This window comes from Thalassophryne amazonica, chromosome 3, assembly GCF_902500255.1.
Source record: "Thalassophryne amazonica chromosome 3, fThaAma1.1, whole genome shotgun sequence".
NCBI classification, from domain to species: Eukaryota; Metazoa; Chordata; class Actinopteri; order Batrachoidiformes; family Batrachoididae; genus Thalassophryne; species Thalassophryne amazonica.
Window position 1 is genome coordinate 27,166,152 of NC_047105.1, and position 25,035 is coordinate 27,191,186.

At 40.4% G+C, this 25,035-nt stretch overlaps 1 protein-coding gene across 1 annotated transcript in view; it reads left to right on the forward strand.

The window, feature by feature from the left end:
• The window catches only part of ptprt (protein tyrosine phosphatase receptor type T), a 1,196,058-nt gene that overhangs the window by 613,052 nt on the left and 557,971 nt on the right, over nt 1–25,035 (forward strand). The window contains exon 15 of the mRNA XM_034165958.1: nt 5,142–5,178. Coding sequence (XP_034021849.1) covers nt 5,142–5,178 — 37 coding nt within the window. The remainder of the gene's footprint in view (nt 1–5,141; nt 5,179–25,035) is intronic.

A 25,035-nucleotide genomic window follows, 5' to 3' on the forward strand; every position in this document is an offset into this window, starting at 1 on the left:
AAATGCAAAACATGCACTGTGCACAATTTTTCCAATCACAGCCACAGAAGCCTGAAACTTCTTCTGGGTTGTCTGGGTGTCTTGGTCTCTTTCCTCACTCTTCTCCTTCTTGCACAATCACTAAGTTTTTGAGAACTGCCTACTCCACACTGATTTACCATAGAGTGCCATACTATTTGTATTTCTTCATAACTGACGTAAATAAAGTCCAAGACATATTCAGTGGCTTGGAAATGTTCATGTATCCATCCCCTGACTTATCTGAAGAAAACTGACAAATTGATTATTTACAGGTCTTATACCAAAGGGGCTGATTACTTATGCAACCCATCATCTTGGCTTTTATATTTTTTATTAATTTATATCAAGTTGTAGAGATTTACTTTCAGTTTGAGTCTAAGGAAGATGATTTAGAAATTTTATATTGAGAAGCCTGATTTCTTTTTGTATTTGAAATGCCATAAACAAATTAAAATGCGTGAAATTTGGGGATATGAATACTTTTGCAAGCCACTGTAAGTGGTGTTTCATAATTAGATCATTGATCAACAGTGATTTGAGGACAGTGACCTTATGTTAATGAGACCCAAACTAAGGACATCAGTGGTCTTGGTATTTGGACTATTGGGATTTGGGGGTGGCTCCAGAGTAATATATATATTAGATACCTAGCATTAGTTTTGGGATAAAGAATTCCATGCGGGTTGAAGGTAGCAGACGCGGAATAATTGATATTGCAGGAACAGTCAGTGGGGCATCCTCAGTTTTACTGTTTTCCAATGTAGTAATGGGAACTAAGTTTGCAAAACATCAGCAGGTTCAGATATTTGATGTGATGTAAATCGAGATGACAGAAAACAGATGAGTGAGAGAGTCCTTGGGAGATTACAGACTCTTAGAAATGATTTGACAGATGGACGGATCGAAAGCAGAGAGAGATGTAGTAGAAGCAGGTGTGTTTATTCTTGTGCAGAGATCCAGGTGAGAGCCTCACACCATCCATCATCCACTAACATTAATCTTCCTGCTCTTTAATTTCATAAACCACCCCATTCCCCCCCCCCCCACCCCCCATTTTTCGAATCTTAGCACTACTTTTTGGTTGTAAACTTTGCACCCAGTTGTAATTTACTTTGAGTGCTGTATTTACAGAGACTGTCCCAAGAGGATGCAGCAGACTCTGGAGAAATCTGACTAGATTTCATGTTTAGTTCAAAGAGCTGAGTTGATGGGTAACTTTACACCATTGCTTATGTTGGAGGTCTCGAGGATTTGGCATGTAACGGCTCGGTATTGACCTTGGCATTGTCCAGCCCCGGGTCGAGGCTGCTCATTTGTATCTATTTTCTGCCCTGTTTTCTTCCCACCAAACAAAAAAGTACCCTTCATGGTGACTTTGTCACATACAATAGTCTATGTGCACAGTGCTTGAATGCATCGTTTTCTAGTCACCACAGTACTAAATGCACATATAGACACATGCTACCCTACACTATGTCTATAAATACTTATGTGTAAAAATCTTCCAAAAAGTCTTGCCACTACCCAATCATTGCTATATTCTTTCGGCCCTGGAAACATGCTGTTTGTGATCCCAACACATTGTGTCACCAAAGTACCCTAAAGACTATGTATGGCTGCATCTGGCTCACTTGGCTGTGGCTTGAAATTATGCTTACATCTATAAGAATGGGCTGAGGCAACTACGATAGACTTTCTATACTACTCAGCCTCAGCCTTGAGTTGTTGTGACTTGATTGTGGCCTTGGCCTCTGAGACCCAGGACTCAGACTCCGTCTTGGCCTCGGGGGAAGTGGACTCGACTATAACACTGGTCAGTGCTTATACACATAAGTGCTGCATGGAGCAGAGGCAGAATCTTTGAATTTTTTCAGTGAACAGTGGTGTTCATCAGGGATGTGTTCTGGTTTCAGTACTGTTCAGTGCTTGCAGGGACTGACTTATGTACCTTTGGTGAGGAATGTTTTGTTGATGCTGAGTTGAAGAAAGATGCTCTATTCTTTGCAGAATTAGTGGACACACTGATTGCAGACTGAGTGAGGGGTTTGAGTGTCAGAGTCAGTGTCAGTGTCAGTGTCTGCACTTGTCTTAGATCAAGACATCCATCATAAAAGTATTTATATTTGTGGAGACATTCACTTCTGTTGCCACTGACATTCATGTCTCCAGGTCTTGTGAAATTGAGACATGCCTGGGAAGACAGGTGTGATGAGGGAAAAAAAGTCATGCAGGATAATGTGATTAGGACGCCAACTGTATCAGTATCATTGGAGCTTTTTAAAAAGTTGAACCCCTGTGTAATCCTTCATTGACCTCTACCTGGCTCCAGCTGCCACCCTGGTATGAGCACCATACATTTTTGTGTACAACCCCTGGCAAAAATTATGGAATCACCGGCCTCAGAGGATGTTCATTCAGTTGCTTAATTTTGTAGAAAAAAAGCAGATCACAGACATGACACAAAACTAAAGTCATTTCAAATGGCAACTTTCTGGCTTTAAGAAACACTATAAGAAATCAAGAAAAAAAGATTGTGGCAGTCAGTAATGGTTACTTTTTTAGACCAAGCAGAGGAAAAAAATATGGAATCACTCAATTCTGAGGAAACAATTATGGAATCACCCTGTAAATTTTCATCCCCCAAATTAACACCTGCATCAAATCAGATCTGCTCATTGACATTGACCCTATACCATGACATTGACCCTATGTGTCTTTTTGCAAGGAATGTTTTTGCAGTTTTTTCTCAATGGCAAGATGCATATCATCTTGAAAAATGATTTCATCATCCCCAAACATCCTTTCAATTGTCCAAAATATCAACATAAACTTGTGCATTTATTGATGATGTAATGACAGCCATCTCCCCAGTGCCTTTACCTGACATGCAGCCCCATATCATCAATGACTGTGGAAATTTACATGTTCTCTTCAGGCAGTCATCTTTATAAATCTCATTGGAAAGGCACCAAACAAAAGTTCCAGCATCATCACCTTGCCCAATGCAGATTCAAGATTAATCACTGAATATGACTTTCATCCAGTCATCCACAGTCCACAATTGCTTTCCCTTAGCCCATTGTAACCTTGTTTTTTTCTGTTTAGGTGTTAATCCTTTCGTTTAGCTTTTCTGTATGTAAATCCCATTTCCTTTAGGCGGTTTCTTACAGTTCGGTCACAGACCTTTGTCTTCCTTGGTCTACCAGTATGTTTGCCTTTAACAACCTTCCCATGTTGTTTGTATTTGGTCCAGAGTTTAGACACAGCTGACTGTGAACAACCAACATCTTTTGCAACATTGCGTGATGATTTACTCTCTTTTAAGAGTTTGATAATCCTCTCCTTTGTTTCAATTGACATCTCTCGTGTTGGAGCCATGATTCATGTCAGTCCACTTGGTGCAACAGCTCTCCAAGGTGTGTTCACTCCTTTGTAGATGCAGACTAACGAGCAGATCTGATATGATGCAGGTGTTAGTTTTGGGGATGAAAATTTACAGGGTGATTCCATAATTTTTTCCTCAGAATTGAGTGATTCCATATTTTTTTCCTCTGCTTGGTCTAAAAAAGTAACCGTTACTGACTGCCACAATCTTTTTTTCTTGATTTCTTATAGTGTTTCTTAAAGCCAGAAAGTTGCCATTTGAAATGACTTTAGTTTGTGTCATGTCTGTGATCTGCTTTTTTTCTACAAAATTAAACAACTGAATGAACATCCTCCGAGGCCGGTGATTCCATAATTTTTGCCAGGGGTTGTAGTCCATGGCATAACTGACAGTGTTGTTTAGTCCAGGGGTTTTCAAATTGTGGGGAGGCTGAGCTCCCCTCAGAGAACAAATGAATAATTGTGCCCCCCCCCCCCCCCCCCAACGCAACACACGTACACACAATTTCAATATCTTTGTGTTTCTTTTTATTCTTTTACACATCTTAAACACATTTTTAAAGTATTTGTGTGTTTTTAAGGAACTGTCTATGCATTTGCCTTTGTAAACATTTTAAAAATATTTTTAAAGAACTTGCTATTCTTTCACACATTTTCCACCCTTTTCAAAAATTTTAAACATGTTTTTAAAGAACTTTCTATTCTTCTATTTTTATCTTTTGTCATATTTTAAACATCATTTTTAAAAACATTTAAACATCTCTGTGTGTTTTTAAATGTCTTTGGCATAACTAACCCATTTTAACATAAATAATAAGGGATGGGTATTGATACGATTTTATTAATATCAGTGCCATTATCGGTTCCGCTTATCAATCCAATTCCTTATTAATTCCCTTGTGAATACCTCCTCTGAATTTTCTGTGTACTAAAAATAGGCTTTACAGGTTTTCTATGTCAGTAATGTTTTATTGAGTCTTAAATAAGTATGAAATTTGTCACTGGATCCTTGATCTCTGGACATAAATAAAAATAAACAAAATTTGTAGTTTTTCTCAAAAACATTTTCTTTCAGACATTAATAGCACAAATCTAACTCCATACCTCTGAGTTGAGCTCTTGCAGCTGGCTGTGCTGCAATTCAACATCAATGTAATTCATAAAGAATGCGGGACGCCTCATTTTTGGAGGAAAAAAATGTTTTAGTCTGTTGTAGTCTGTTGTCTGTGTTACAACGTTTGGAAAGAAGTGTAATTTGATGTAAACGGCGATTCGTTTTGAAGTTATTAATTCTGACCGCACTCTGTCTCGGCAGAGAGCGGCATAGTGTTTGAACGGAGAACGATTCTCGTTTCTTACCTGCAACAAGACAAGAGTCCCAGTTAATGACTTTAATCCACACAAAAGTGACTCATGATTGACATATTTTAATGGCTTTGAGAGGGGCTAAGAAGCGGACTTGTCACTTCTGAAAAGCAGCGAAGCAATGAACCAACGAAGCAACGGCTCGGAGCACTGCTTCATTGTTTGGAGCTTCAAAGTGGAGCCATTACAGAAGCAGAAGCAGTTGATTACAGACCCATTGCAGGGTCGAGGGATGGGTATCATGAACCGGTTCTTTTCGAGAATTGTATGGCCTATAAGTGACAGGCTTTGTTGTTATTTTGGGAGTGTTCTTAAATTTATTTCTCACAAATCCACTAAACAACCTGTCTGTCTCTCTCTTCTCTCCACAGGAGACCAAAATCAGCTGTATCCGCCTGGCTAACAAAGGTATGAGCACCCTTCCATTGATCCTCAGCCAGCTGATAAACACAAAGTAATGTTATTTTTTTCAGTCTCATTTATGTCCTGTTGAAGTAAAATATAAGTCAAAAGTCTTTAGACGTATATATGTATCTATGAACATGGACACGCAGGACTCGAATCCATAAACTTCACTTGGGGTCCAGCGACCCCGCGTCCGAATCACATTATCCTGCATGACTTCACTGCATTGCTCTCTCTCTCTCTCTCTCTCTCTCTCTCTCTCTCTCTCTCTCTCTCTCTCTCTCTCCATAGCTTTTCTTCTCCTTTCTCTCCACTTTCTTTGGCCTTTTTTGAGCCTCCCTCTTTCCTCTATCCTGCCGTTTTTTTCCTCGTCACATCTGTGTTGCTCATCAGTATATAATGTGGAGCATCAGATAGATTAGCCACTGATTGACCGCCGTCATTAAACCCGCTGGACGCGTCTTCCATCCTCCTCTGTTTGGCTTTCCTCACCTCTCCCATCGTTATTTGTTGCTCATCTCTAACACATACACCCATTTGTGCCCTGAGCAATGTGCTTTAAAAGCTTTTCAGCTTCCTATTGATTTCTCACACCCCTCTTCTGTTTTTTTATGTGTCACTCATTAATTTGATTTGTCCGCCGCGCCTTTCTCAGCTCTCTGACTCACTTGCGCTCGTATTATTTCCTGTTTGCATCAAGCATTAATCACACATTTGCACACATCCTGTATCCCCTTTTATTCTATCCATTCCCAGGCTGTTACTGTGAGTGTGAAGTGTTCAGAAGTGTTGGGATGCTGCTGTCTGTCTGTTTGTCTGTCCGTCTGACTGCTTGTCTCTCTGTGTGACTGCTTGGGAAAAGACATGCTTCTAACTTTGTGGCTGGATTTCATCTGAATTAATATTTTATTCTCTAAATTTTTCAAATTTGATTTATTTGGTTTATATTTTGATTTGAAAAGTCTGTCTGTTCCAGATGTTTTTTAAAGCAACATGGGTGGCTACTTTTCTAAAGCTTTTGAACAGATTTTTTTTTTTTGTACTATTCAACACTTTTGTTGGTTAATTCTGCTTTTCTGAGTCCATGTGAATGAACCAGTGAAAGCAGCCAGTCAGATATTCCACGAATTAAAGATAAATGTAAATCTCTCAACATTTGTGATAATTAAAGTTTCATTTTGCAAGCGTTTGTCAGAGGCAGAGAACAAGTTTCTAATTTACTGTCACTCACATTTATGGCTGAAAAACATCAGACTGAAACATTATAAACTTATAATATTGAGATTACCTGATGGGGATATTCATGATGTATAAATTCTAATTGAATTTTGCTAATTAGTGATGTTAACAGTAACCTGTTCACCCTAGAATATCCAAAAATTACCTGTTTAAAATAGTGAGTAAGAATGTCCCCATCAGCTTTATGGTTCAGTAGGCAGATACACTCAGAGATTGATGCTACAGAATGTATTGTTGTAGTGGCCCTGGAAATGGACTGCATTTATATAGCCCTTTTCCATCTGCATCAGACACTCGAAGCGCTTCACAATAATTCCTCACATTCACCCCGATGTCAGGGTGCTGCCATACAAGGCATTCACTACACACCAGGAGCAACTAGGGGATTAAGCTAGTGGAAGCTGGAAGCACTGGAACCTTGATGATATCATGAGATCTTGCAGGGTCTTTTGCAGCTATGACAGTCATTGCGAAGCAAATAAAGCTTTCATACAATACATACCAATACATACCAATAATCATAAAGTATTTACAAGGTCTGTCCAAAAAGTAACGGACCTTTTTATTTTTTTCAAAAACTATATGGATTTGAATCACGTGTGATTGCATCAGCCAAGCTTGAACCTTCGTGCGCATGCGTGAGTTTTTTCACGCCTGTCGGTTGCGTCATTCGTCTGTGGGCAGGCTTTGAGTGAGCACTGGTCCACCCCCCTCGTCGGATTTCTTTTGTCTGGGAACTGGCTGAGCAACTGCCGCTTTGCTCCATGAAATTTTTTTCAGAAACTGTTAGAGACAGGCAGTTGGAAACCATTCGAAAGATTCAGATGGATATCGGTGAAGATTCGGTCGGCGTCACGTGGATTAAGGACTGTTAAAACCTTTTTAAAGACGGCCCACAGCGGCAGAGGGCGCGCGGCGCACCAAGCGGCCATCGGCAGGCTGGATCGACCAGATCATTTCTAAACTGAACGCTGTGTTGATCTGGGACATCGTGTGACTACCACAGAAATGGAAAGAGAGCTGGACATAGCACTTTTGCGGCACATTCCACTGTTACAGGAGATTTTGTAATGAAAGACGTGTGGAGGATTTCGCGCGTCGGCACAGAACTGCTCATGGCGCGCAACAACAACAAAAAAAAGACAGGCGTGAAAAAACTCACGCATGCGCACGAAGGTTCAAGCTTGGCTGATGCAATCACACGTGATTCAAATCCATATAGTTTTTGAAAAAAATAAAAAGGTCCATGACATTTTGGACAGACCTCGTAGTAATATTGTTAAGTGGAAGTAACAAAACATTTCCCGAGTTAACTCATGTTTGGAAGCTACATTATTGTCTCAAAAAGGTGCTGCATAAGACTTTTTTCAAGCTATCTAGATACTAATTATCTAATAGTGATGTAGGGACCTATGGGTTAGCCTACAGGTCGGGTTTATTACGAGTAAATCGTGTCAGAAAGTATTGTGGGTGTGAGCAGTGCAGATTAAAAAGTGACAAAGCTGAGTTCCCCTGATGTAATAAATCATTTACAGTTATATCAAAGGCTGTCTGAATGAATTTCAACAGGCTAAAATGGGATTACTTCCACCTCCTCTTTCTCTGTCCCTCTTACGCACCTGTCCAGCAGAGGGTGCGCTCTGTGCTGCTTGATATTGTCTGCTGCATTCATATTGGTGGTAGAAGAACCATCATAGTGGTCATCATAGCAGAATTCCACGTGGTGTGACTACATGACACAAGGGCATGTTAACGATGCAGATAATAATTTAATTAAATGAAAGATACAATAGCTTTAGCATTTTCCACAGCATGATTTTAAAACAGGAAACCCTGGCTGTGATGGGACCTTAGAAAGTTAACTTTTTGTGAGGTTAGAATAAATTAATTTATTTAATATCATATAAATGACTCTCAATTTAAATAATCCATCCCTCGCTGTCCAGCTTTCTTTTTCACTAATGATAAAACAACACCTGGTTTACCATCTACTGCTTACAGCCAACATGGGAATGCAATATACAGACGTAACCTACACTTATGGGTGCAAATGGTGTTTGCTAATTTATTACATTGACTGATACCTGAATATACATTATACATTTATGTGGTGGCAGAAATTGATGAAGTTGTATTATGTGAGACTGTGACTCAACACTAGTACTTAGTAGGTAGCACTGCTGCCTCACAGTGGGAAGGTCCAGGGGCTGCTACCAACCTGGTCCTTTCTGTGTGGAGTTTACATGTTCTCCTCATGTTTGACTGCATCCCCTTTAGGTCCTCCCACTTCCAAAGACACACAGGTTCGTTGAATTGGTGACTGAAAATTGTCCATAGGTGTGAGTGAGAGAGCATCATTAAGTTTGTTTATCTATATGTATTGACCCTTTGACAGTAGACTGGTGGCCTGTCCAGGGTGTACCCCTCCTCTCACCCAATGACCACTAGGGTTGGCTCCAGATCCCCATGACCCTTAACTGGAATAAGTAGGTTTAGAAAATGCATGGGTAGTGAGAAATTCACCACACAGTCAAAAAGTGGAAGCTGATGTTTCTTCACACTGTAGGTGATACTCATCAACTAAGTCCCCCTGAGTGTCATTAAAGATATTATAATTGTGTCCTTAAATAAATTTGGAATCTGCCAGTTCCTGATGCTTTCAGTGCAAAAACACTTAAACCATTTATGTGGATGCTTTCCTGTTGTTTGGATTTCATTCTATCACTTTGACTCCATTATCGTCCTTCCTCTCTGAAGTTCATTGTGAGACTTTTTCTGCAGCTCTGCCTCTGAGAAGTGTTAAAGTAAAGCATTTATCTCTACAAGGCTCATGGTTGCTAAATGTTTGATTTCACTGATTAACAAATTCTTTGTAAAAATGGATTTGAGTTTGCTGAGTGCAAACTGTTACCACACCACAAAGTTCTTTTAATTTTCCCTTTTTCAAACCATGACTTCCTTCTTTTTCTCTTTGGTTTCTGCCTCCCTTTATTTTTTAACCCTTCCAGTCAGGCTGACAAAGCTTTCTAACACCACATCTGCATTCACTGTCACAGTGTATGGAAGCTTCTGTGGTAATGGGCCAGTCCACGCTGCAGCGAGCAGCGATTGAAGTCAATGTTCTCGTGCTCTCTCTCACCACTGCACTTTTTCTCCTCTCAGACAAACCAGGGAGGTGATGACATGGAAACAGAAAACAATACAGCTCTTTTCTTAGACCTTTTTCTTCTTTCTTTTCCTTTTTTTTCCTTTTGTTTTGCTGTTTGTTTTCTCTCTTCCTTCTTTTTCTCATGCTGTCCGGCGGTGATGTGCGGCCCTTGGCCTTAGTGGTAATAGGTAGGGGACAAATAACAACGCCGTACATTCTAGTCATCCCAAGCGAAGGTGATTATTGCTTTCCAGGCAGAATATTTTCTTCCTTATGTTCTATTTTTCATCACAGAACACCCATAAACACAACAAGGACCGTTTCATTTTGTTCGGCCCCTGCCCTTTCAGTCCCCTCTCCTTCTTGTTTCCCTCCATTTGTTTTTTACTTTCTCTCTCTCTTTTGTCTTCCATCATTCCTTTTCATTGCCATCTTACTGCATTTGTTTGCATGTCTGCTCTGCTTCGAATGTTGCTGGCTGTCTTTGATCACTGTCTCTATTTCTTTGTCTTGCACACACAAACAACACACACACACACACACACACACACACACACACACACACACACACACACACACACACACACACACACACACGTCATAATGCTAGCATGTGTAGTCTTTTGCTAGTTGCCACAGGTAACAATGGACATTTGTTCTCTTGCCACCTTTTTTTCAGTACGACTTTCACAGAAATTCAAAATTCGTAGTGTTTCTCCTGTAGTCTCATGGAAAACTGTCATTAAAAAAATTGTTTCTGATTATTTGAAGGTCACTTTAACCACAAACAACAAAGCGTACAGATAGTTCACTTATTGTCACTCAGATGTTTTCTTGATGATCGTATTGCAATTGGATAGTTCTTGTTCACATTTACCCAAAACACACAGAGGATGATTTGTCAGCCAGTCAGCCCAGTGGCCTCTGGGTGGGGAAAAAAGTGTTTCCAATCCATATACAGCAACAATGTGGGCGGAGCCAAATGGTAACCCTCTTCTTCAGCTGTATGGCTGAATGTAAGGGTTATCCTCTTCTCCATGTTACAGACTGCAGTGTTCTGCATGTAAAATCAATGGCGCATACAGTGCTCTTGATTCCAAATTGTCCTCTGATCATTTCTGCCACTGACTGCCTTTGAAGTGAAAGGAGCTACATGAATAACCTATCTTCACCATTAGTTGAAAATGAGTTTAAGAAAACACAACACCGCCATCTCATTTTTAATCCCCTCAAACCAGAGAAGGTCTGACATAAATTTGTTCCTGGAGATGCATATTAACAAACGTAAGCAGGTTAAAAACATAGCTACAGTGGTGCTTGAAAATTTGTGAACATTTGAACTATTACACATCTCAGTTTTATAATGACATCAAATCATATTATAAATTCAGGCATATTTATATTAAAATGTCTAAAATGATGGCTCTCTTAGTGAAAACGAATCTCGATAACATGATATAAATTAAATAAAAATGTAAAGTGAAAACAATGGTGCGTGTATGTAAGCACACCATATGTATAGCATTATTTTGACTTTCAGATTTTTATTTTTATTTTTCATGTTCTATAGATTAGTTTTCACTGTGAGTTTAAAGGCCATCATTTAAGATTTTTTTTGTTGTTGTTGTTTTGCATTTGTTTGTTTTTTAAAGATATGACAGTGAACAGATGTTTTCTTTGACACTGACCGCAGAAAGAATATCACTGTAAAAACCCAAAAACATTGGCTCAACTCGGGGCAGCAATAGTGCCAGAAATGGCACTAATACCATTTCTAATGCTTTCTTTAGTTTGTTTGTTTGTTTTAAGTTACAGTCTAACTAAAGACCATTATTGCCGGCTTACTGACCACAAACTTGTACGTACGGTGCATCCGGAAAGTATTCACAGCACTTCACTTTTTCCACATTTTGTTATGTTACAGCCTTATTCCAAATGGAATGAATATTTTTTCCCTCAAAATTCTACACACAACACCCCATAATGATAACATTAAAAAGTTTTTTTGTTGTTGTTTTGTTTTTGCTAATGTATTTAAAATTAAAAACTAAGAAATCACATGTACACCTCCACACCCTTTGCTCAATACTTTGTTGATGCACCTTTGGCAGCAATTACAGCCTCAAGTCTTCTTGAATATGATGCCACAACCTTGGTGCACCTATCTTTGGGTAGTTTTGTCCATTCCTCTTTGCAGCACCTCTCAAGCTCCATCAGGTTGGATGGGGAGCATCAGTACACAGCCATTTTCAGATCTCTCCAGAGATGTTCAGTCGGATTCAGGTCTGGGCTCTGACTGGGCCACTCAAGGAAATTCACAGAGTTGTCCTGAAGCCACTCCTTTGATATCTTGACTGTGTGCTTAGGGTCATTGTCCTGCTGAAAGATGAACCATCACCCCAGTCTGAGGTGGAGCAGGTTTTCATCCAGGATGTCTATGTACATTGCTGCATTCGTCTTTCCATCAATTCTGACTAGTCTCCAAGTTCCTGCTGCCGAAAAACATCCCTACAGCATGATGCTGTTCCTGGTGCCTGGTTTAAATGAAACATGATGACTGACATTCATGCCAAGGAGTTCAGTCTTTGTCTTATCAGACCAGAGAATTTTGTTTTCCACAGTCTGACTTCAATTAAGCTGTAGAAACATCTCAAGAATGATCAGTGGAAACAGGATGCACCTGAGCTTAATTTTGAGCTTCCTGGCAAAAGCTGTGAATCCTTATGTACAGTGAGGAAAATAAGTATTTGAACACCCTGTGATTTTGCAAGTTGTGCCACTTAGAAATCATGGAGGGGTCTGAAATTTTCATCTTAGGTGCATGTCCACTTTGAGAGACATCATCTAAAAAAAAAAGAAAATCCGGAAATCACAATGTATGATTTTTTTAATAATTTATTTGTATGTTACTGCTGCAAATAAGTATTTGAACACCTGTAAAAATCAATGTTAATATTTGGTACAGTAGCCTTTGTTTGCAATTACAGAGGTCAAATGTTTCCTGTAGTTCTTGACCAAGTTTTCACATACTGCAGCAGGGATTTTGGTCCACTCCTCCATACAGATCTTCTCCAAATCAGCTCCCTCCAAAGATTTTCTGTTGAGTTCAGGTCTGGAGACTGGCCAGGCCACTCCAGGACCTTGAAATGCTTCTTACAGAGCCCCTCCTTAGTTGCCCTGGCTGTGTGTTTGGGGTCATTGTCATGCTGGAAGACCCAGCCATGACCCATCGTCAATGCTCTTACTAAGAGAAGGAGGTTGTTTGCCAAAATCTCACCATACATGACCCCATCCATCCTCCCTTCAATACGGTACAGTCATCCTGTCCCCTTTGCAGAAGAGCACCCCCAGAGTATGATGTTTCCACCCCAATGCTTCACGGTTGAGATGGTTTTCTTGGGGTTGTTCTCATCCTCTAAACATGGTAAGTGGAGTTGATTCCAAAAAGCTCTATTCTGGTCTCATCTGACCACATGACCTTCTCCCATACCTCCTCTGGATCATCCAGATGGTCACTGGTGAACTTCAAATGGGCCTGGACGTGTGCTGGCTTTGCTGGCTTGAGCAGGGGTACCTTGCTGCCCTGCAGGATTTTAAACTATGACAGCATCATGTGTTACTAATGTAATCTTTGTGACTGTGGTCCCAGCTCTCTTCAGGTCATTGACCAGGTCCTCCTGTGTAGTTCTGAGCTTTCTCAGAATCATCCTTACCCCACAAAGTGAGATCTTGCATGGAATCCCAGGCCGAGGGAGATTGACAGTCATCTTGTGTTTCTTCCACTTTCTAATAAATAATCATAACAGTTGTTGTCTTCTACCAAGCTGCTTGCCTGTTGTCCTGTAGTCCATCCCAGCCTTGTGCAGGTCTACAGTTTTGTCCCTGGTGTCCTTAGACAGCTCTTTGGTCTTGGGTATGGTGGACAGGTTGGAGTGTGATTGATTGTGTGTGTGAACAGGTGTCTTTATACAGGTAACAAGTTCAAACAGGTGCAATTAATGCAGGTATAGAGTGCAGAATCAGAATAAGAGGGCTTCTTAAAGAAAAATTAACAGGTCTGTGTGAGCCAGAATTCTTGCTGGTTGGTAGGTGTTCAAATACTTATTTGCAGCAGTAACATACAAAAAAATTATTAAAAAAAATCATACATTGTGATTTCTGGATTTTTTTTTTTTTTTTTTTTTTTTAGATTATGTCTCTCACAGTGGACATGCACCTAAGATGAAAATTTCAGACCCCTCCATGATTTCTAAGTGGGATAACTTGCAAAATTCCAGGGTGTTCAAATACTTATTTTCCTCACTGTACATTTGATTTGTTAGTTTTCTTATTATTAATAAATTTGCAAAAATCTTCCCCCCCCCCCCCCCCCCCCCCCCCCCAAAAAAAAACAAAAAAAAAAAAACTTTTTTTTTTTAATTGTTATTATATGCATTGTCATTACAGGGTATTCTGTGTAGAATTTTGAAAACAAAATTAATTTCATCATCCAATTTCAACCTAACAAAATGTGGAAAAAGTGAACTGCTGTGAATACTTTCTGGATGCACTTTAAGCAGTGTCATAAGTGTGTCACAGTCATAGATGTTGTAACAGCTGGACTTGTAGAACAATCTAATAACTAAATATAATTGAAGCCACAGGGATTGTTGTGACTTTGAAATTCACAGAAAACACTTTTTTTTTAATCTTACAAACCAAAAAGCATTTTTTTTTAGAAAGAAATAAAACAGCTTACCTCTTTACATCACTGTGCAACTCCATAATGCAATTTTTATGTTACTGAACTCAATCATCCTCTTGGGCCATAATTTCAAAACATTGAAATGACTTTAGAGGAAAACATGAGTTCAGTTAATCCAGTTTTGAGCAGAATGTCAAATCCAATCATAAATAAAAAAAGTGTTTTTGATGCTGTATGTCAGAGCCATGTGCGCTCTAATCCATTTAGAGTTTTAGTCAGAGGTGCAACAGTGTGTAAAAAAGAAAATCAATGTTGTGTAACAACACAGCAATAAAAATGTTGATGCAACAAGAAATCAGTGAACAGGAAACTTCATGGTAAAGTGCTGTGTCAGTGCTTTGGGGAGAATATGAGATGACTTCACTTGCATGCAGCAGCATTTATTGTTGAGACGGAAATTGAGGCTGTGAGGTGATATGCACAGTTATGTATATCATACACCACAGCTGAGATAAGTGAAATCTTAATGAAATAAAGATTTCATGACCAGCAGTTTCTCCTGATGAAGGGAGGTGCACTGGACCTCATGGCGTTATGGTCTCGAGTTTTTGAGTTTAAAATTTTCCAGTACGTGATGACACCATATATAAAATCAAGTTGATTGTACTGAGTTCCTTTATCTTCAGCCAAGTTGTAATTACATATCCCGTCACTAGGCGGCACCATAATGATAGCCGCTTATGTGTCCGGTTGTTAGTATGGTGTTCCGGAGACGACAACTCATTGTGCAGTAAAGGAAAAATAAGTTTGGAAAAATAAGGAAAAATAGTTTGCGAATGTTAAATGCCTTGGATTAAGGTTGTAGGTTAGTTACAAAGGTTTGCTACGGTGACTCGATGGTGTGCCATCTGTCGTGACAGGCTGCCTTATTGTGTGTGCCAGCTGCTTTGATTTCCCTGTTACTCTGCATCAAGAGTGACACAGATATGACTTATAAAACATTTATCGTAACAAAATATATATTTCACATGACTACGGAATCATTTGCATTAATGTACGGGTTGTATGCATGCTGAGCCTTGGGGTGGGGGTGGGGAGGTGGGGGGGGGGGCGTAGTCCATACAGATTATAGACCAACCATGGTGCAGTACATTAGTATTTATGGCCATTTTCAGTATTTTCTTATTTTTATTTGATGATGATGCATCTGAGTGACACACAAGCTTGGTTTCCATTACAGATTTGCAAGAGTTAAGCAATATTTTGACAATGTCCACAACACACTATAAATGGCAGCTTTTCCATTGATTGATAGAATGTGACTGCTGGGTTTTGTCCTCTCTTGCTTTCATTCTAGTGAGACACTTGCCAGAACTGTAATTCCAATAGTCATGGAGACGGAAGGGTAAGTCCTGCAAAATGCTGCCATTTTGTTGGTTTTTTCGAACTCAATATTGTTGTAATGTTGTCTCTTATAAGTGCAAACTCTTTGTCTCTAGCTCTGTCCACACGCGGTGTCATGTATTTTAGAATGTCGTATGACTCTTTCTGTATGTCATGACCTGTAATAGTGGAAATGTTTTCATTACAATTTTGCAAAATGTATTTTTTTAATCACCTGAAAACCACCTCATGGGAGCATAAAGACTTTTGTGGGTTGCTTGAGTTTTTTCAAAATATGCTATTCCATTAACCTTCTGGGGTCCATGGACGGGCCGGCTCGTCCAAGTGTACTTTTTTATCATATTTCTATTAATAGATCAGCAACAGAACATCATTGAGCATTCATTTGATCACTTCCTGGCACTCCAAATTTTCAGGAGCAAAATCCATTTCTCCTCAAGATGATCTTTGACTAACAGCCATCACTAGAGGTTGGAGAAGGACACACGGGTATGGCTGTTTATTTTATAATTTTAGAATTTTTATTTCATCTTACAAACAAAGAAAACAGTCAAAAACAAGTGTTTGTTTGTTTGTTTCTGTGGATCATGCAGTATTTTTGAATTTTTCACTGCAACAATAAGCATTTATATCAGTTTTCATATTTAAAGGACATAGTAGAGAAGCTTGAATCTTCGACTGGACTGGGTTGCTTGATGTGAGGACGTTTCGTTTCAAATCGCAGAAGCTTCCTCAGCTAAAATTCTTGCTCTGGTAGTCTGACTTCTGTCTTGACCTTTGTAGAGAAGAACAAACAGGAGCCACAAAAGCCAGAGTTTTAAACCTAACCAAACCCCTCCTTACTGAGAGGCAGACTGCTATTGGCTAGTGACTAAACAATTGCTTTAATTAGCACCTACTGTGCTCTAGTTCGCACCCTCTAATGACAAGGTTTTTGAAGTTGAAGATTTAAGCTTCTCTACTATGGAAACCACTTGGACAACTGAGAGCCTTCACAGAAATATTTAAAGGACCTTCATTCTTGCAGAAAGGAATTATATGACAAGAGCAGTAGATAGGTTAATAATATCAATTTACAAATAGGCTTTTTCAGAATGCCCCAGCTCTCTGCCATACAATTTTAAAAAAATATGTATTGTACCTTGTTTAAAAATCTTTTTCATATTTTTCACTTCTTTTGTGACCTGAAAACGTAGGTGAACCCATTTCTAACACAAAACAGTTTGTTCACATGAATTAACATGTACATGCACCAAAGATGTTAATCATTTATAAAAACACATTTCATATTTTCAGCTTTATAGACACATTTTATCTTTTCCATAGTGTTGTAGTTAACTATATGTCTCCCATTGAGAAATCTGAGATTATTCTGAGCATTTAGATATGCACCACATGGCCATACGAAGGTATGGCCCTGTGCTTTATATGAAGGTATTTTAATCACAGGAAAATGCACCTGGACACAGGTTTAAGTGCATTTTCAATTCATGACTACGTTTTATGCAATTTGGAGGATAATAGAAACCACCAACTGTGGCTCAGTCAGTCATTATAATTTTTCTTTACATTTTGTTCTGTAGGGAACAGAAAAACACTGAGTGTTGACTTTCTTGTACTTTTTAGTAAAATCTCAGCACAACCAGTTTGTATGCAGGTATGTGTTTTTGGGATGGGTCGTCATGACAACTTCACATTGACTGTTGTTATCCTCGCTGGTATTTTACACAAGCATTAGTGACCATTAGTCACAAATTCCATTTTAATTGCGGTTGTAACTGACTCTGTGTCTGTGTAATAGTGATGCAAGGTGGTGCCTGCTGTCTGTGTGATGTGCACGTGACTTGACTGCGAAAGGGAAAGGTTAAAGGAATCATATCAGAATTATCCTCCAGTGTTTGCAAACCGTCGCATACTCTGTTTTTATGGCACATTTAGTTTTGACTCTTCAGGGCTTTGCAAGTGAATTTGCAATGATGATGATGTGATATTTGAATGGAAATTGTAAGCAAGTCATAATGACAAAAAAAAATAGAGAGAGACACGGCAAAGAAAATAGAGGACAGCAAAGTGAGGCAATAAAACAAAGACAGAAAAAGCAATAAAACCCAGGACAGGATCAAAAAGCAAAACACAGACACAAAGAGAGTCTGAGAAAAGAGAGCGAGGAATCCAATACGGCAGGCGCATAAGCTGAAGGATATTTTTCTGCCTTTTTTCCCCCATCCTGTAGCATTGTGTATGCAGACAGGTGTACCTGCTTCGCTCTCTGCCAGACAGACGTCGTGGCAAATTGTTGTCATATGCTAAGTTTGCCCTTCCAACTCTGTCATGAATTTTCCATCTGCTGCGGAGTGCAGCGACAAAATGTTCAATTGCCCGGCGTAAATCTTCGAGGCCCACTGAACAGTGCACGCTGACGTCTGAATATAGTGGAGAAAGAGAGGGATGGAAGAGAGCACGACAGTGACATAAAGAAGAATAGAAAAAATGTGTGATAAGGACAAAAGGAGCAAAGAGGAAGGATGGATTGCCATTATAGAGGGATAGATGGCTGATCGTTCTGCAGTAAGAAGGTGACGAGTGTGAGTGAACGGGATTGTAAGAGTCGCCTGGTGACATTACCCACCGTTTCTGCTGTTGGAGGTCAAGTCCTTATTTTCAGTCCAGCGGTGTTGGATTTATTTAACACTTTGGTTCTGTTAACCCTCACAGGACAAACATACTGGCATTAGGCAGGTTTCTGTTGCCCTCCAAACGGCACTGTTTCAAGACACGAATTGAAAATTGAAAATGTCCTGAATGGAAACACGTGTATTTTGAAAGAAAAAAAAAACCTCTTGAATAACGCAAAAACTTTTTTAACTCTCCTACTGAGGTGGTTGTTCATGTGAAAACCCTTATTTCCTCAAACTGTAATGGAATCACTTTTTCTCCTGTTTACAGGTCACAGGACGTATAGAAAGAGTCACATGACTTTCTAAAATGACACGGAGTAGCATGGTACATATGGACAGAGGAAGAGACACAGCGCTTGTTTAACAGTGTAAAATGCACTGCTATGGGATATTGAAATCGAAAAACACCAAAATGCCAATATTTAGTGGGACTTACCTTTCCATTAATATTGGTTGCACTCCATGACTCAATGGAAATGTCATTTCACTAGTTTTTCTCCACATTCTGAAAATATCACTTAACTTTTGTGCAAATCTGTAATGCAAACCCACCCAATGAGTCTCTGCATTTTCTTCATCTTTTTATATTGTCTTTAAAAATGCAAACTAACAAGTCAAAGATAAACCTGCAGTGTGTAGGTGGTCTTAGTTGCAGACACTTTCTGGCCAGATCAGTGCGCCAGCTCTGCTCCTGACCACACTCCATTTTAAGAGTGACACCCTACAGGGGCAAGAGTGGTGTTGTGATTGAGAGTAAAACAGTATTGGGTGTAATAATGACAACTGCATCATGTGTAAAGCAACAGTTACTAACTTTTATCACCAACTCACCATTTGCCATTCCTGAGACTCTCGTCTTCACTGTTTAGATGTACTTTGAGTCATCAATGGTGTTGCTTGACTGCATCATGCCTGGCTTTCCATGTCTAACAATTGTTTGTTGTGCTTTGATTTATTTGGTAGCATTGCTGGAGCAGATGGTCACCCCACTGAGTCTGGCCTGCTTATGGTTTCTTCCTGTCATCAGAAAACACCCGAGGGAGTTTTTCCTTACCACTGTTGCCAGTGTGCTTGCTTGGGGTGGAGATTGGGTGGATCTTAGTCCTGTGTATTGCCTTGAGCTGACATATTGTGATTTGCTGCTGTATAAATGAATTGATTAAATTGCACCTGTACTTGGCTTTGCTCTGGTATGTGTTAGGTGCTCAATAGGACCTGAAATGTTCAGGTATCAATTATAGTGGTTGTCACCCAGGATTAGTTTTGCAGTGAAGTAGATGCAGTGTCACAGGCACATGATCTCAGGGGCCACTTCACACATAGTGTGAAGTTTGGTCGAAGTGCGCATGAAGCAGGAATCATGTGCAAAATGTGTAAAATCATAGCTGCCTCTAATGCTTCATACACCTGTTGCTACAACTATTTGCACACACCAGCAGGTGAAAGACAGAGTGTGCGATGTGCAAGCCCATCGAACCCTCTTGCGGCAGGTGTCAGCCAAATTCCAGCTGACACGCACAAATGTCTAACACCGCTCGTTTGGCACTTAGAAAATGTGTGGCCATTCGCACTCTTGGTACGACAACAGACTGCAGACAATCACTGTCGTGCTGGCAGTGAAAGTTCCCCATGAATGTGGCTTTGGTGTGTGCGCTGAACAGACAGGAGGTGTCTGCCCACTGAAGTGGCTGTGGAGATCTGTCGTTTTGGACATTCCAGCTGGACAACACGTACTGTGTTTGGACAGACATGGACTAACAACTGCCCACTGTGATGCGTGTGTGTCTGTTTGCTGTCATCATGTGGACATAAATAAAAACATACAGTGGGGCAAAAAAGTATTTAGTAAGTCCCTGATTGTGCAGGTTCTCCTACTTAGAAAGATGAGAGAGGTCTGTAATTTGCAACATAGGTACACTTCAACTGTGAGAGACAAATGAGGAAAAACCAAATCCCAGGAAATCACATTGTGGGATTTTTAAAGAATTTATTTGTAAATTATGGTGGAATTGGTCAATAACAAAAGTTCAACTCAATACTTTGTAACATAATCTTTGTTGGCAATGACAGAGGTCAAATGTGTCCTGTAAGTCTTCACCAGGTTTGCACACACTGTAGCTGGTATTTTGGCCCATTCCTCCATGCAGATCTCCTCTAGAGCAGTGATGTTTTGGGGCTTTCGCTGGGCAACATGGACTTTCAATTCCCTCCACAAATTTTCTATGGGTGTTGAGGTCTGGAGACTGGATTGGCCACTCCAGGACCTTGAAATGCTTTTTACGGAGCTACCCCACTGTATATCGCCTGTGGCGGACGCCTCACACTGGGGCAGTTTGCAGGCCGTAGTGTGAGGCGTCCGGGATGAAAATCAGCACCTCCAAATCCGAGGCCATGGTTCTCGACCGGAAAAAGGTGCTTTGCCCTCTTCAGGTCGGTGGAGTGTCCTTGCCTCAAGTTGAGGAGTTTAAGTATCTCGGGGTCTTGTTCACGATTGAGGGACGGATGGAGTGTGAGATCGATAGACGGATCGGTGCAGCGTCTGCAGTGATGCAGTCGCTGTATCGGACCGTCGTGGTGAAGAGAGAGCTGAGTAGGGGGGCAAAGCTCTCGATTACCGATCGATCTACGTTCTGATCCTCACCTATGTTCATGAGATTTGGCTCATGGCCGTAAGAACGAGATCGCGGGTACAAGCGGCCGAGATGAGTTTCCTCCGCAGGGTGGCTGGGCGCTCCCTTAGAGATAGGGTGAGGAGCTCGGTCACTCGGGAGGAGCTCGGAGTTGAGCCGCTGCTCCTCCACATCGAAAGGAGTCAGTTGAGGTGGCTCGGGCATCTTTTCCGGATGCCCCCTGGACGCCTCGCTGGAGAGGTGTTCCGGGCACGTCCCATTGGGTGGAGGCCCCGGGGAAGACCCAGGACATGCTGGAAGGATTACATCTCTCGGCTGGCTTGGGAAAGCCTTGGGGTTCCCCCGGAGGAGCTGGGGGAGGTGTGTGTGGATCGGGAGGTCTGGGCGGCTTTGCTTGAGCTGCTGCCCCCGCGACCCGACTCCGGATAAAGCGGAAGAAAATGGATGGATGGATGGATATCGCTGTGGGCTGCAGCGTGCGCAGGCTCCCATGCTGCAGCCCATTGACAGGCTGCCCCCAGGCGTTTTCCTCGCACTGTTTACAGGCCAGTGATGGAAGCTCAGTGGTAAAGTTTTGGGCTGGCAATTAGTAAATCGCAGGTACGAATCCTATGGGTGGTATGTTTGTTTGTTTTTTTTTCCACATCAACGGCGCAATGTGGTTCCACAGGTTCCAGCTGCTTTTTATTTTTTATTTATTCCACATAAGTGGCGTGATGTGGTGCACCTCGCATTGTGTTCCTGCTCAAAAGCCCATTGGCGTGATGTTCCGTGGTGCGCTAATTCAAACTGTTTTGTGCTGTTTTGCTGTATTCGACCAAACTAAGTACTATGTGTGAAGAGGCCTTCAGACCTAGTATCTCTTACGTGTGTTTTTAATTAATTGTTTTGTATCAGGAGGCCCATTTTACAGTTATTTTAGATGCATAGAACTAAATGTCATGCAGTTTTTAGTATAGAGTGCATCCAGAAATTATTCACAGTGCTTCATTTTTTCCACAATTTATGTTACAGCCTTATTCAAAAATGGATGAAGTAAAAAAAAAAAATCAACATTTTGCAAATTTGAGGAAAAGATGAATGCAGAAATGTACAGAGACATCCTGGATGAAACCTCCACCTCAGACTGGGGTGACGGTTCATCTTTCAGCAGGACAATGACCTAAGCACACAGCAAAGATATCAAAGGAGTGGCTTCAGAACAACTTTGTGAATGTCCTTGAGTGGACCAGCCAGAGTCCAGACCTGAATCTGATTGAACATCTCTGAAGAGATCAGAAAATGGCTGTGCACCGATGCTCCCCATCCAACCTGATGGAACTTGAGAGGTGCTGCAACGAGGAATGGGCAAAATTTCCCAAAGATAGGTGCACCAAGCTTGTGGCATCATATTCAAGAAGATTTGAGGTTGTAATTGTTGCCAAAGGTGCATCAACAAAGTATTGAGCAAAGGGTATGAATACTTATAGTGGTATGTAAAGGTTTGGGCACCCCTGATGATTTCCATGATTTTCCTTTATAAATCATTAGTTGTTTGGATCAGCAATTTCAGTTAAATACATCATATAGGAGATGAACACACTGATATTTGAGAAGTGAAATGAAGTTTCTAGTATTTACAGAAAGTGTGCAATAATTATTTAAACATAATTAGGCAGGTGCATACATTTGGGCACCCCAATAGAACAAAAATCGATCAATATTTAGTAGCTCCTCCTTTTGCAGAAATAACACCCCCTAAACAATTCTATATAGTCTGGATTCTGGTTGAACATATTTCGGACCATTCTTCTCTGCAAAACATCTCCAGTTCAGTCAGGTTTGTTGGTTCCATGCAATGGACAGCCCACTTAAAATCACACCACAGATTTTCAGTAATATTCAGATCTGGGGACTGAGATGGCCATTCCAGAACGTTTACTTGTTCCTCTGCATGAATGCCTTAGTAGATTTTAAAGCATTGTTTAGAGGTCATTGTCTTGTTGAAAGATCCAGCTCCGGCGCAACTTCAACTGTGTCACCGATTCTTGAACATTGTTCTCAAGAATCTGCTGATATTAACTGGAATTCATGTGACTCTCAACTTTAACAAGATTCACAGTACCTGCACTGGCCACACAGCCACACAGCATGATGGAACCACCTCCAATTTTACTGTAGGTAGCAAGTGTTTTTCTTGAATGCTGTGTTTGTTTTTCCACTCCTTGTTATGTCCAATTACTCAATTTAGTTCCATCAGTCCACAACACCTTATTCCCAAATGAAGCTGGCTTGTCCAGATGTGCTTTAGCATATCTCAAGCAACTCTGTTTGTGGCGTGTACACAGAAAAGGCTTCCTCTGCATTACTCTCCCATACAGCATTTCCTTGTGCAAGTGCGTTTTATAGTTGAATGATGCACAGAGACCTATCTGCAGCAAGATCATGTTGTAGGTCTTTGGATTGACTATGACTATTATCACCATCCTTCGCTTCAGCTTATCTGAGATTTTTTCTTGGCCTGCCACTTCGGGCCTTAACTAGTACTGTGCCTGTGGTCTTTCATTTCCTCACTATGTTCCTCACGGTGGAAACAGATAGCTGAAATCTCTGAGATAGCTTTTTGTATCCTTCCCCTAAACCATGATGTTGACGAATCTTTGTTTTCAGGTCATTTGAAAGTTGTTTAGAGGCTCCCATGTTGCCACTCATTAGAAGAGATGCAAAAAGGAGAAATATTTGCAAATGACCACCTTAAATACCCTTTCTCGTGATTGGATTCACCTGTGTAAGGAGGTCAAGGGTCATGATTTTACCAAACCAATGTTTGTGTTCCAAAATTAGTGCTAAATGTAGTTCAAATCAATAAAATGACAAGGGTGCCCACATTTATGCACCTGCCTAATTTTGTTTAAAATAATTATTGCACACGTTCTGTAAATACTAGTAACTTCATTTCACTTCTCAAATATCAGTGTGTTCATCTGCTGTATGATATATTTAACTGAAAATTCTGATCCAAACAACCAATGATTTATAAAGGAAAATCATGAAAATTATCGGGGGTGCCCAAAACCTTTACATACCACTATGTGATTTCTTAGTTTTTTTTTTTTTTTTTAATTTTCAATATATTTGCAAACATTTCCAAAAATCAATTTTCTTGTTGTCATTATGGGGTGTTGTGAGTAGAATTTTGAGAGAAATTTTAATTTACTCCATTTTGAAATAAAGCTGTAACATAAAATGTGGAAAAAGTGAAGTGCTGTAAATACTTCCGGATGCACTATAATTTTTAACATTCTGTTTTGACTTAATCATTTGAAAACTGTGTTTTTGCACATCTACTCTGGAGGAATATGAATTGCACCCTGTTTTTTTTTTATCTCCCTGCCTTTGTGGCTGTCATCTTTCAGCAGTTTTGTATGTTTAACTTTTTTTTTTTTTTGCTTTTGTAACCTTGTCAAATCCAAGTTCCCTTCTAGCTCGAGCCACCGTTTTATTGTAAGACTGTTTCATGTGTGTCCTGGTAATTGATTTTGCCATCATATGACGTGTTGGATTTTGGGATTTGTTTGCAGAAAATTGGTACACAACAGGGCTACAGAGGCCATCATGTCAACAAATCCACCAAGGACACATGATGGATGATTCACACAGTATCAAAACACAAGGCCATCCAATTGCAGATTCTCATCATTTCCTATTTAAAATATATTACAGCTACAGGAAATCCATACTCTGCACAGAGATTAATTTTTAAAATATGTTAAAAAAACTATAATTGTCATATTTCACTCACTCATCTTCAACCGCTTAGTCCAATTATGTGTTGCGGGAGATGGAGCTTATCCCTGCAGTCATAGAGCGCGAGGCGGGTACACCCAGGACAGGACGCCAGTCTGTCGCAGGGCCACATATAGACAAACAACACATTCCACCTACGGACAATGTAAAGTTCCAGTCCACCTAATCTGCGTGCTTTTGGATGTGGGAGGAAGCCGGAGCCTCCGGAGAGAACCCACGCAAACATGGGGAGAACATGAAAACTCCACACAAAAAGGCCACAGGTGGGAATCGAACCCATGGCCTTCTTGC